The sequence below is a fragment of the Sminthopsis crassicaudata genome, chromosome 1 (assembly GCF_048593235.1).
Source record: "Sminthopsis crassicaudata isolate SCR6 chromosome 1, ASM4859323v1, whole genome shotgun sequence".
Lineage (NCBI taxonomy): Eukaryota > Metazoa > Chordata > Mammalia > Dasyuromorphia > Dasyuridae > Sminthopsis > Sminthopsis crassicaudata.
Window position 1 is genome coordinate 721,348,621 of NC_133617.1, and position 13,526 is coordinate 721,362,146.

Consider the following 13,526-nt stretch of genomic DNA (forward strand, 5'->3'; position numbering starts at 1 on the left):
CTGTTACATATATAAAAAATTCAATATATAACTTTCAAAATTGCCCTGTTTATCTCTGATTCCTTTTGAAGACTTCCTTCCATTCGGTTTTTCTTTTTGGAGGAAGGAACACTGTCCCCAGACCTTCTTTCCACATCTAATATTAAATAACCAGGACAACTGGACATAGAAGAATGGTTAGTCAATAATCAAAAGCTCCATTAAGCTCCTACTATGTGCCTAAGTATTGGGGGTAGAAATGCAAAAACAAAAAACAAAGGAGTCATATATTAATAAAATAATCTATGAAACACTACACTCTTTGAAAACTAAGATAAAAAAAAAACTGGAGACGATATTTTAAGAAATTTTACATTGAAATTGTACATACTTATTAGAACCAGGAAGCAAAGACAGAAAGAAGTTATCCATTTCTGAAAGGAAGCCCTAAAATAAAAGTCCCAAAAATATCCAAAGCTTCGGTTTCAAAGGAAAAGAATAGACTGTAAGCATCAGGGGGGAAAAAGCCAGCTTTTCAGGGAGCCACAGTAAAGCTCATATAATAAGATCAGAGAACTTAACACTAGAAATAAGAGAGCCTGAATAACAATATTCCAAAAGGCAAAACAAATAGGCTTGAAATAAAGAACAATTTACCCTACAAAGCTGAGTATCATTCTACAAGGGGGGAAATGACCCTTTAATGGAAGGGACAACTTTCAAGCGCTTCTAATGAAAAGAACAGAACTGAGAAGGAACTTTAAAATACAAACAGAAGAGGCCAGAGAAACCTAAAAGATAAATTTATTTATGTAATTAGTAAGAGCCATATAATGATATAGCATTAGCATTTAGTGGGGGAGAAGAAACAGATGTCTCTTTAGAATCTTAATATCTTTAAAGGCTATTGATGGAGTGAAATAAGAAAAACAGAAGTTTAGGGGAGCAGATGGCTTCTGTTTTGAGGATTAAAAGCAAAGGGGCAAACAGAAAGAATATACCAGTGTAGAAAGGAGGAAGAAGAGGGTACAACTTGCTATTTTTCATAACTGGGATATCTGAAGAGTACTGTGAGTTGTTGAGTTTCCGGCACAATTGACATTTGGGGTTTTCTTGGTAAAAATGGTGGAGTGGTTTGACATTTCCTTATTCAGTTTATTATTCCCAGATAAGGAAACTGAGGTAAATGGAATTAAGAATTACCCAGTGTCACACAGCACATGGAAAAAGGGGTGAGGAGGTGCCTACATCAGCTGAATTTTATCTCATTCTGAAACAATCAAGATATTAATGCAGCTATTAAGAAGAAAGTTTTTGTTATCTTTATCTTTCTCCATCAGCCTTAACTCATTCTGAATCTTAATATTCCCGACAGTATTCTTGCTAGATTGTACCATGTTTTTTAGTGTTTATCCTCCATTATCTGCTTTTGCTTCTGTCTTAAAAAAACAAACAAACAAAAAAAAAAAACAATTATTTTGGATTCATTCAAAACAAACTTCCTAATACTAGAGGAGGGAATTATGAAGGAGAAAAAACAACCTTTAACTAGAAACTAAGAAATATCTTAGATATCTCTTATTCAATTGAAGAATGGCTCATCAGATTATATGAATATAATGGAATATTATTGTTCTATAATACTTCAGAGAATCTTAGGTAGTGTAAATTGATGCAGAGTGAAATGACCAGAACCAGGAGAACATACAAAGAGGGCAACATTAAGTGATTTTGAGAAACTTCTGAATTTAGGTTACTGAGTGTCTTCAGAGAGCCAGGGATGAAGCTTGTTTTCTCCTGTCACAGAGTAAAGAGCACAAATAAAGAAACATACATTTTCAGACTTGTTGTGGATTCATTTGCTCTAGTATGTTTATTTGTTACAAGAGAGTATTTTTTCCTTTCATTTTTTAATGAGCTAAGAAGCTTTGGGGGTTAATTTAAGCTCTGGCTAGATAACTACTGGCTAGAGTTATCAGAAAGTGGATTTTTGCTTATATGAGATTGCCTCTCAGGTCCTTCTAACTTTGAGACTGTGAGAATGAAGCCAGAACAGACCCTGAGAGAACAGGGCGCAATCAAGGAACTGCAGGTCACAATGAAGGAAAACTAAGCTCAGGTTGAACATTTGGCAAAAAACCAATTAGGAGACCTATTGGAGAAGAGACTTATTCAGAATCCAAGGTCTTGGATACGGGTCAGTTTTTAATGATGGTAAGCTCCTTCTGTGTTCCACTCATGGATGGGTATATGTGCTGAAGTAGAGTGGGAATGAGGAAGTACAGATCATGGAAACTGAAGAGATCAGCGTGTCAGAAGGGTCAGGAAAATGAAGAAAAAGGAAAGGAAGACTGACAGCCAGGTGATGAAGTTATTGAAAAAGGTGGCAAGAGTTTCCTAGAGGTTGACAGATGGCAAACAACAAGGATGCATCCTGGGTGATATAATTGGATGCCTAAAACATCAAAGGAGGATGGATTGTTGAGTGAAGGCACTCAGGGCTTTACTAATTGGTTAAATCTGTTGTGGTAGCCAATGTCTAGGCCTCTGCAGTTACATAAAGCATAATTGGCTTGGCCTGACTGATGGGAAATCTGATACTTGACTCTGATCCGAATATTACTTTCTGCATCAAGTACCATGCCAGGAGGAGTCATATGTCTGAAACTACTCAAGCTTAAAGTCAAAATGTCTCTTCTGTAAATATTAGAGGAATCATCATAGATCAATCCATCATATTGAATTTAGTTCATAAATTTTAAAAGAAAAATAAATTACATACAAAGCCTAGACCTCCCAAACAATGGGCATTCAATAAATGTTCAGTGATGATGATAATGGTAATGACAAAGAGGCTGAATCCAACAAATGTGTAGTAATTGATCCATGCTGTAAGTAACCCCTTCTCTTCTCATTTTTAAAAAATAACTTTATTTGTATCTTTTTGTTTTTTATATTTTATTTTATGTCTTTGTTTTTATATCACTGACATTTCTAAGTGCAATTCCTCTTTCTATCCAAGAGCCATTCCTTATAACAGAATAAAGGGAGGAGGAGGTGGGAACCAATTGAGCAAACCTAACCAACACATGAAAAAAGTCTAATGTTATTTGTGCTGTTTCATTCACATAATTTCCCATCTCTTCAAAGCAGTGAGGGAGATCTCTTCTCCCTCTTTTGTCTGACTGCTTGGATTTATCATATATATGTTTATCATTTTATATATTCATTTTATATGTATTTATCATTTATATATTTACATATTTATCATTTTTACATTTCATTTACATATATCATTTATCCTTTCATTGGATTTATGCCCATTTCATCCCTGCCTCCCTCTATCATAAGACTTTATCCCAATTCATTTTATAGCCTCTCTTCTTCTTTTATTCTGGAGATGTGAAATGTGAACTAGCAGCACTGACCTATTAAGAAAGAGAAATTGAGTATTTTCCCTTCTTGCTCAAAAATTCTAAGATTCCATATGGTCTGTAAATAGACAATATTTATTTTCTCTCACAGCAAGGCCCAAGTATTTAGGAATGACAATAGGAAGAGAGGAAAAACCACAAAATTACACAAAATTACATCCACCTGAATTTCACAGATGGAACTTTATTAAGAGGATATATTTCAAAGGCATGACTTGTATCACAAAGTTTCTAACTATGCAGTTTTAATCTCAAAGAGTATTACTTAAAATAACTCAGAAAACTCCCTTCCACAAGCAAAGTCTTTATGCCTGAATTTGGTACATCTATGCTTAAAAGGGCAGACTTCAAATCCAAGAGATTTTGTTATCAGCTCTCATTACTCCGTCCCTGAAGAGTAAATGAAGAGTCTCATGCTTCCAGACTGTGGGGTTTCATCATCTTAGGTCCTATGACATCACCAGAAAAATATTGCAGTTAAAAAGGTGCATCAGAGAGTAGCTTGTACTCATTTAAACACTGCACAGTATCTAAAATACAATCAGCTTACACTCTTTCTCTGTTCATGGTATATTTGCTTCTCCACCTCCAAAAAAAATAAATTAAGAAAGTCTAGGAAAGGCAACACTAAATGTGTTTTTTTTCCTTTGGCAAGGTAATTAGGGTTAAGTGACTTGCCTAGAGTCATACAGCTAGTAAATATTAAGTTTCTGAGTCTAGATTTGAATTCAGCTCCTCCTGACTTCAAGTCCAATGTTCTATCCACTATCTGATCTAACTGTCCCAGAGTATTAGGTTTGGAATCAGAAAGTTGAGTTAAAATTCTAGCTCTTCTATGTATTGACAAATCAGTCACAGACAGTGTGATAAGCTTGAAGTCAGGAAGAATTGGGTTAGGCTCCTCAGCTGTAAAATAAGGAGTTGGACTCAATGCTCCTTCTTAGGTTCCTCCAGCTTAAAATCTATCACTGGAAGTGGACACAAAACCTAACCTCTCTTTATTTATTTATTTTTTTCACTCAGACACACAATATACAACTAGGAACATGAAAACATGAAGCCACAGCTAAGCCTTCAGCTGTGATATAGCCAAAACACTCAGGCCCCCAAATCAGCAGGGTCTTTGAGAGACAATGAATTTGATTTCTTGGGAAACTTCATGACTCACGGGAAACTAAACTTACTCTAAGCTTTTCCAAGCTAGACAATCATAGCTTTTGGCTGTTGGAGAAACAGCAAAGCTAAAAATTCAATGAGAGGGATAAGATTCCAACTCAATAAATATCCAAACCTTGTACTGAAGCCCAATGCTTCTAGTCACTTTTTCAAGTCTTAAATCGTGAAACAAAATACTGCATAATTTTTAGTGTATTAGCCCATCACATTTCCCACTTCATTCCCTTTTTCAATCCTCTCATGAATCTTTTCCAGAAAAGACCTTGTCTTATTGCCTCATAGCTCAAAAGATTTCTAACTTGGAAGGAAAGAGATTTTAGGAGAAAGAAACTAAGTGGAAAGGGAGCTTAGTGTGGTGGAAAGAGCCAGAGGCCCTTGGTTCACATCCCAGCTCTGTTCCTTGCTCCCTATGTAACTTTTCCACATCTGTAAAAGTAGAGGCCTGGAGGAGATAATCTCTACAATTCCTTTTAGATTTAAGCCCATGACTTGTGTGCATGTGTTCTCCCTCATTAGATTGTAAGCTCCTTGAGGGCAGGGGCTGTTTTGACTCTTTTTGTATTCTCAGCTTGACACCTGGAACATAGTAGGCACTTAATAAGTACTGATGAACTAAAAGAAACTTGGTTAAAATCACACAGTTCTCAGTCAGTCAGGGCACAAACATTTATTAAGTGCTTACTATGTGTTAAACACTGTGCTAAATGCTCAGGATAGGTTCAAAGAAAGGCAAAAGGTCCCTACCCTCAAGGAGCTTCACTAGCTGGTCTCTTGATCAAATCAATGGATAAACCTCCTGGGGACAGAGGTTTCAAGCTGGAAGGGACTTTAGAAGGCAATCTTGTTCAACCCCTTCAATCACAGATGGACCAAAGAATCACTTGGAACTCAGTTTCCTCAAGCTTATGGAAAAAGTAGGTGGCAGAGTCAGAATTTGAACCCCGGTCCTCTGACTACAAATCCAGAACTTTTCCCACTCTACCAGGCTGACTGTGCCTAAGATTCCATTTCCAAGGTCAAAGTAGATGTTCTCCAAGATTTCTACCAATTTGAAGATCCAACAGGTCTATTATGCTTATTTTCTTTCGAAAGATTACAAGGACATACTTTATCCTTTTCAATCAAAAGATCTCAAAAATCTACAAAACTCATCTCCTAACTCAATCCTTCTTGGGGAATGAAAGCCTAGAAATTCCATTTTCTTGGCAGGTTTGCAAAGGAAATCTCTTCTAAGCTGACATCTTCTGGCAACTAACAGTAGACCATGTAAGACTCATTCTACCACCATTTTGTCTGCCAGGACACTGTTTGTTACTGCAACAATAAAACAGCTAGGAGTCTTCTGTGAAGACCTCTCTCAGAACCCAAAATGAAATGTGGAGATTGGCCAGTGAGAGAAGATAAAGTATTTGTCAAAAGGGAAAGTTCAGGTCACAATGAAGGAAAACCCTGGTCAGGTTGAGGAGTAGAGAAGCATTTGGCAATGACTAGGAGACTTATTAGAGAAGGGGATTTCGGAATCCAAGATCTTGGATGAAAAATGCAATCCATATCCAGGGAAAGAATCTGTGGAGCTTGAATACAGATAGAAGCAGATCGAAGCATACTAATTTCACTTCTAAAAACTTTGTTTTTTGTTTATTCTTTCTCACGGTTTTCCCCTTTTGTTATGATTCTTCTTTCACAACATGACTAATAGCGAAATTGTTCAAACTACTGTATATGTATAGCCTATACTGGATAGCTTGCTGTTTTGAGAAATGAAGGGAAGAGAAAAAAAATTGGAATTCAAAATCTTACCAAAATGAATGTTGAAACCTTTAGGTATAATTGGAAAAATGCTTTTAAGTGAAATTTTTTTTAAAAAGGAAAGAAAAAATGAGGTAGTAAAGGCAGGAGTAGAATGTAAAAGGTAGCTTCCAAATGACTCTGACCTTTAAAGAGAAAGCATGAAGGGAAAAGGGATGATGATGACAATGATATAGAACATGATGACGACAGTGATAATGATGGTGGCAGCAGCTAGCATTTCTGTATTACTTTATGGTTTACCAAATGCTTAATGTATGTTATTTCAATTGATCCTAACAACAATCCCATGAGGTTGGTGTTAGATTCTAACTAGGTGGTTAAATCCGTACTTGGCAATTCTCTAGCTCAGAGTTCACACATTTAGTTCAAATCTTTAAGGGAGTTTATACCTTTGAAGGAATACTTTAAAGGAGTTTGCTCATTGGTCAGTAAGGAATTCCCACAAGCCCCTGGAGTACCCACAAGCCTATTCTCTGGGAGGATAAAAGGAGGAGCAGTCTGGAAGGAAGTAGTCTGGATTGGGGAAGGACAAGACTTCCTGAGAGAACTTCAGAGAAGCTTGAGGAGATTTAGAGCCAGGATTCAGGAAGAAGAGGATTCGAGGTTCTACCTTCCCTTTGGCTGGAGGCTCCAGAAGCCTCCCTAGAAACCTGCTCACAGAGAAAAGGATTAACAGTAAAGAAACCTCCTCCCAGAGAAGGATTACAATTGAGAGATGACAGGACGTTACAGGTTGATGCTATTATTATCATCCCTTTTTTACAGATGAAGGAATTGAGACTAAAAAAATCTTAGACCCAAAGATTAGAGTTCTAAAAATTTAAAGAATTGCTTGGGAGACCAAGAGGAGACTTACCAAGAGTCACAAAGTTATCAAGTGGCTGAGAAAGAGTTTGAACTCAGGATTTCCTGACCAAGTCCAGCATTCTATCCACTAGATGATCCAGATGCTGTCTTCTGGTGAATACAGAGCAGAGTTTCAAATACCATCCCTGACATATACTGACTATGTACCCCGGAACCCTCTTATTCTCTCAGTATTCCAAGAAAGTCTCTCAAGTTATAGATGGCAAAACAAGTAATGATCAATCTAGATTGGTAGAGGGTTGTTTCCTCATTGGGAATTTGCTATATCAATGAAATCAAGGGACTGCTCTAAAAACAAGAGCTCTCACATACACTGCAATTTGAAAACATACTCTTTTAGGTGATCTTCACGGCTCTCCTTTTCTGATAGGTGTAGTACTTCCTTAAATTCAACTCATTATAAACTGCTTTCCTGTTTAGGACAATGGAAGAAAATATTCTATGATTTTAAAAAATAATGATAGATTAAAGTCACATTAGCAAAGCATTTATCACATTCTAAATTCACACTCTTTGCAGATCTGTGCTCATATGTCCAGCCTTCGGAATAGGTTTGCAAATTGTAAATAAACAAAAAAAGCGTAGAAGCTTCTTAATAATGAAAATTGCATTTACAAATGATCTGAGTTAGAATATAAGAAATCTCCAGTATAGTCAACTACTGCCCATGTAGTACAATAGATATCTTCTATTTTAATTGTTAATAAAGGAAAACACAACTCAAAAAACCAAACCAAGACCAAAGCCATCTCTGGGAAATTCCTACTATTGTCATTTTTCAGTCATATCCAACTAAGGATTTTCTTGGCAAAGAACTCTTGAAGTGATTTGCTTATCCCTTTCCAGCTCATTTTACAGATGAGGAAACTGAGGCAAACAAGGGTAAGTAGCTAGGTCAGAATCACATAGCTAGTGTCTGAGGCCACATTTGAACTCAGATCCTCCAAACTTCAGGCCAGGTACTTTTGATCCACTTTCAAGCTTCATAGAGTAAATAACTGAAGCTCAGAAAGGCTTAAGCGAAAACATGTAATCCATTATGAAACTGGGAGGAGATAAAATACAGCAAGAGCTCTAGTTTGGCACCATGGTTGGCATAAAGTTTTGGAAGAAGGAGCTGGAAGCTACAGCTGTTTGAATTTTCCCATCACTGTAGATGCATCTCATTATAAGAGAAATACCAGAAGAACGTCAGACCTGGATGCAAACTCTTAACATCATCCAGTTCTCATAGCTGCAGGAGTCCAAAGAAGGCAATGGGCCCCTTCTCAACTAACTGAAAAAATGCTAAATTTCAGTGAAAAGTTAGTGAAAATAAAAGTACTCTTTCTCAGTCTATGTTCATTCCCTCCTTGCCTAAGCACAAGATCCATTGATGTTCCGTTTTTAATCCAACCTCCTCATTTTAAAAACAGGGAAACTGAGTCTGGGGAAAGTAAAGTGGAAGAGCTGGGACTAGACCTCAGACCTCCTGACCCATTACTCAACCTATTACATAGTTCTGCTGCCTCTTCATTCACATGGCCTTTCATTTTTAGATCTGACATTAAGTATTCATTTTCTTGCTTTTCTGCATGAATGACATTGTGGTCTCATTTCACAGACCCCCCCCAAGAAAGATCCCAGGTCCCTCCCTCTTTCCCCACCCCCCCTCTCTCTTTAATAGAGTCTACGCCTATTGAGAGTAACATTGCAATCAAATGACTAGTTGTAAAATTGTAGGGTCTGGATGAGCCTAAGCAATCCCTGGAACCTTAATTAAAATGAAAACAAGATGTTGGAAGAACTAGAGCATTGTGTTTCACGCATTGACGTGGCAGGACTCCACCTCCCCCCAGTATCCCTGGGGAATAGCCTGCTGTATCTCGGATGGTGGGCAGGTGGTGATCTGCATCTTATCCAACTCCAAACTTTTTTTTTTTTTTTGCTCACCACAACCACAAGTCTGACCTTCCTTAGGCCAGAAATGATGAGGTCACTCATATTGCTCCACATCTCTTTTGGGTTCTGGCCACTTAAAGGGATTGAAGCATTTGTATTCCAAAACACATGTAGCCTTTTATCCTCCCCAAAGGTGAAATTTTTACTTAACTATAGCAATATAACCTGATCCAGAAAAGGGGGAAAAATACTTCACGCAGTGGTCCTTGACTAGGCCGCGTTTGGTACCGTGACTGTCAAGGTGGCTCAAGAAACAATGAATAAATAAGGTCCTGAAAACTCTCAACTTTCCCAAAGGATATGAGAATGAATTTCATCTTTATTCATTGGAGCCAGAGACTTCCTGGCTCTTATTTACCCTGGGCAAGTTTTCTCATTTTATTCCTTATTCCTCCACTGTTGGTCACGATGTCCATGATAATCTAAGCGATATGTTCAAAAGAAAAATGACTTTGGGAGGTACTGTTGTTCATGGAAGTAATCCTACTTTAAAACATCAATTTATATTCTGTTTATGACCTACTCCCTGTCAGAGCAAATTTGGCCAGCTGGACAATAAGATGCCACCCAAATTCTGCTTCACTATTTCTTGAAACCAAGTCTGAAAATCTCTCATGTCTCTCATTACATCATCTTCTTTATAAAAATGTCTGTTAAATGATGAGCTAGTGTTTTTCATGTCTGGATTCATTCTCTTCAGTCAGTCAATAAAATGTAATCGAGGGGAAATGCTTAAGATACTTGTGTCTGAGGTGTGTTTACACATTAAACATAACTAAAAGAGTGTATTTTTGTGACTTTTTAAACCTCCCAAATTCTAATGAACTTGCATTTCAGCCCAGCATAGGAAATTACAGGAATCAGGGGATATATTTTCTGAAATCTGAATAATTTTCTAATAGAAATTTCTCAAAAAAAAAAATCTCAATTCCTCTTAACTTTGAAGGCTCTAGTCAGAAGGGGCAAAAGGGCTACAGTTATACTTAGAATACCACTCCAGCCTACACAGAGGTTCAGAGAAAAAGAAAACCTCAGAAATGATCCAACCCTCTCATTTTACAGATGGGCCACTGGGCACAGAGTAAATATCAGGAAAAAAAAAAAAAAAAAAAAAAAAAACAAGATGGAAACCCAGTTCCTCTGACATGAAAACTTGGGGCATTTTCCAATAAATTATGCTGCTCAATATTAATCCTCAACTCCTCTAGCCAACTAATCATTCAGTAAGTACCTAAGTTGTTCTGGGTACAGAGGAAATAAATAAACAAGTTACAGTTCTGATTCTCTCATGTTTCCAACACATAATACACCCACATGATATCGACGGAATTTTTGTTTCTAGAAGGAAGGGATTGGGCTTCTCTCTCTGTCTCTCTCTTTCTGTCTGTCTCTCCTGTCTCTGTCTCTCTCTCTGTCTCTTTCTGTCTCTCTGTCTCTCTCTCTCTTTCTCTCTCTCTGTCTCGCTCCGTCTGTCTCTCTCTCTCTCTGTCTCTGTCTGTCTCTCTCTCTCTGTTTCTCTCTCTCTCTGTGTCTCTCTCTCTCTGTCTCTGTCCTCTGTCTCTCTCTCTCTCTCTCTCTCTCTCTCTCTCTCTCTCTCTCTCTCTCTCTCTCTCTCTCTCTCTCTCTCTCTCTGTCTGTCTCTGTCTGTCTCTCTCTGTTTCTCTCTCTCTCTGTGTCTCTCTCTCTGTGTGTCTCTCTCTCTCTCTCTCTCTCTCTCTCTCTCTCTCTCTCTCTCTCTCTCTCTCTCTCTCTCTCTCTCTCTCTGTCATTATATTCCTAATTTGTCAAAATTCCTGCACTAAATATGTGCTTGTGGAATGGGTAAACAACTGTAAAGAAAGGCGGACTCATGAAGATTTTCTTTCTTTTACTTCATAATAATCCCTCATATTTATAAAGTATCAAACATTCTACAAAGTCGTTTTCCTCACGTAGTTGATCCCCAGGAGACAGGCTACGAGATAGGCAGGGCACGAGCTGTTATTCCCATTTTAGAGATAAGAAAGGCGACTCTCGGAGCTCCAGTGAGTTGTTCAAGGTCACCCAATGAGTCAGATACCAAGCCTCTGATTTTCTGACTCGGAGCCTAGAGCTTTTTCTCTACACCTGGCTGCATTCCATTTATCTCCAGTTAGTTTCTGCCAAAACACTGGAACAGATTTCGTAGTTTCAGCTGGGGGAAAAAAGTTCTTCAATTATTTGCAAGCTATTAAAGCCTCCAACAAATGTGTGCTTTGCATCTGAAGTGCGGCAAGTTATAAACATCAAAAGCTCTAATCAGACTAAAGGGAAAAGGTCCAACTGACAGGAGATTGTAAAAAGCTGTTCACAACAAAGGAAATGAACACAAATACCTAAACTGCAAAAGAATGGGAAAGCGCGGTTAAGGTCAGGGACAGAGAGAACCCTTTGATGAATACCAACAACATTTATTATCTTGCATCAAGAGAAAACAGACATATTGAAAAGTAACCGCAGCATCTTGCGATACAAAGTTGCCAGTCCCCGGACCTTTAAAGAGTATTGTTTAAACAGCTTTCTCTCCCTTCCTTGCCACAATTTCCCCTAAAGTAAAGAGGAAAAAAATGCAAAATACAGACTGGTGATTGGAATTGCAAGAACAAATACAAATGGCTCGGGTGCCGTAAGGAAAAGGGGCAAAACTTGAAACCAGAAATGTATGGAAGGGCTTCTTCCTAGCTCCGGAGCAGAAACTGACAACAATCTCGGTCAATTACAGAGCAAGGCTCGGATTCCAGGGCTGTCGCCCGGGCAAGCTGGAGGGGGAGAGGAAAGTGTGGGGGGAGTCACTGGGGCGGGAAATCTGGGCTCAGGGCGGCCCCGACCACCCGGAGCCCTTCAGCAGGAGGGCAGGCTCCCGCCGACGTCTCCCCCGCCCCGATCTCTCCCCGTCTCCCCGCAAGGACTCACCGAACGCCGGCAAACTTGTCCTGCCTGCCCGCGGTCCTCTTGCCCGGCTTCGCGTGGAGACGTGGCTGCCGGAGCCGCTTCGAAACTTGAGCCGCTCCCAGGGGTCGGAGCAGAGCGAAGGGCGAGGGCGCGCTGGCTCCCCCGGGGCCCGAGAGCGCAGAGCGCAGCCAGCTCTCGCCCGGAGGCGCTTTGGGGGGCGCTTCGTCGGCGCTGCCCCCGAGCAGATAGAGCAGCAGGAGACTGCCCAGGCACAGCAGGACGGCCACGACCTTGCAGGAGAGCCTCATGGTGCGGCGGAGCAGCCCGGGCGCGCCGCGGCCGCCCCACTGCTCATGGCAGCGCCAGGAGCGCCCGGACTGGCTGCTGCGGCCGCTGCGGCCGCGGGCGAGGGGGGAAGCCGGGCAGCACGCGCGCCAACGCGGCTCCTCCGGCCAGCAGCGGGGCTCCGCTGGAGGAGGAGGGGAGAGAGCCGGGGGAAGGGGGGCCCCGGGGGAGGGGCTGCGAGCCTCTACCGTACTGTATAGAATAGCCGCTCTCCTGGCCAGGGAGCTGAAGGGGGCCGGGAGGGGCGGCCGAAGTTTCCCGGCCGCGGGGGGTCCGGTGTGGGTGAGTCCCTCCTAACTGGGTGCCTACTGTATGCACGGCCCAATACTCGCCATCCTGTACCGAGGTAACGATCGCTATAGCCACCGGGGAACTGGAGCAGAAGCAGCGAAGAATGAATAAACAAGGATTTCTTAAGCTCTTTGTAAGAGGTCAGAGGTTTAGAACTGAAAGGAACCTTCGTTTTTCCATTGTTTTCTTTTCTCTCCCTCCCACCCCTCCCAGGGGAGAGAGAGTCCGTGGGGTAGGGCCCAACAAATTGTGGCACTTGAATGCAATGGAATAGGACCGTGCGGCGATAGAGAGAAGCTTGCGAAGGTCCATGTCAACTGATGCAGAGTGAAGTCAGCAGAGCCGAGAAAAAAAAAAATTAATAAAATTATATATATATATAAATTACAATAACGAAAAAAGGAAAGAACAACCACACGCCAAAAGTTCAAAAGTGAAAGTAACAAATTACAGAAAGGACTGAACAAGGGTGCGAGAGGATGCTCAGGGGGAGGTCCGCCGGTATTTATTACCTGTTTGTTTATATGTTTTTGGACTTTTTTAGGGAATCAATTAATTGTTCTGCCTTTATTTTCTTCTCTAAAAAATACTGTCTCACATGAGAAGGATCTCTGGGAGGAGAGGGAGGGATAACTATAGTGATGTAAGAAAACAATTTTATTAAAAAAACTTTTTTTTTTTTTTAAAGGGGGGAAGGGGAAATTTGCAAAAAATATCAAGTCAAGCAAAACAAGTTCCTATATTGGAAATGTTTGTCTAAATAACTTGGGA

General features: G+C 40.1%; 1 protein-coding gene across 1 annotated transcript in view; it reads right to left on the reverse strand.

Annotated features, from left to right (window-relative positions):
* The window catches only part of GXYLT2 (glucoside xylosyltransferase 2), a 77,278-nt gene extending 64,436 nt beyond the window's left edge, over positions 1–12,842 (reverse strand). Inside the window, exon 1 of the mRNA XM_074284095.1 lies at positions 12,141–12,842. Coding sequence (XP_074140196.1) covers positions 12,141–12,427 — 287 coding nt within the window. The 5' untranslated portion in view covers positions 12,428–12,842. The remainder of the gene's footprint in view (positions 1–12,140) is intronic.
* Positions 12,843–13,526: the final 684 nt, after the last annotated feature.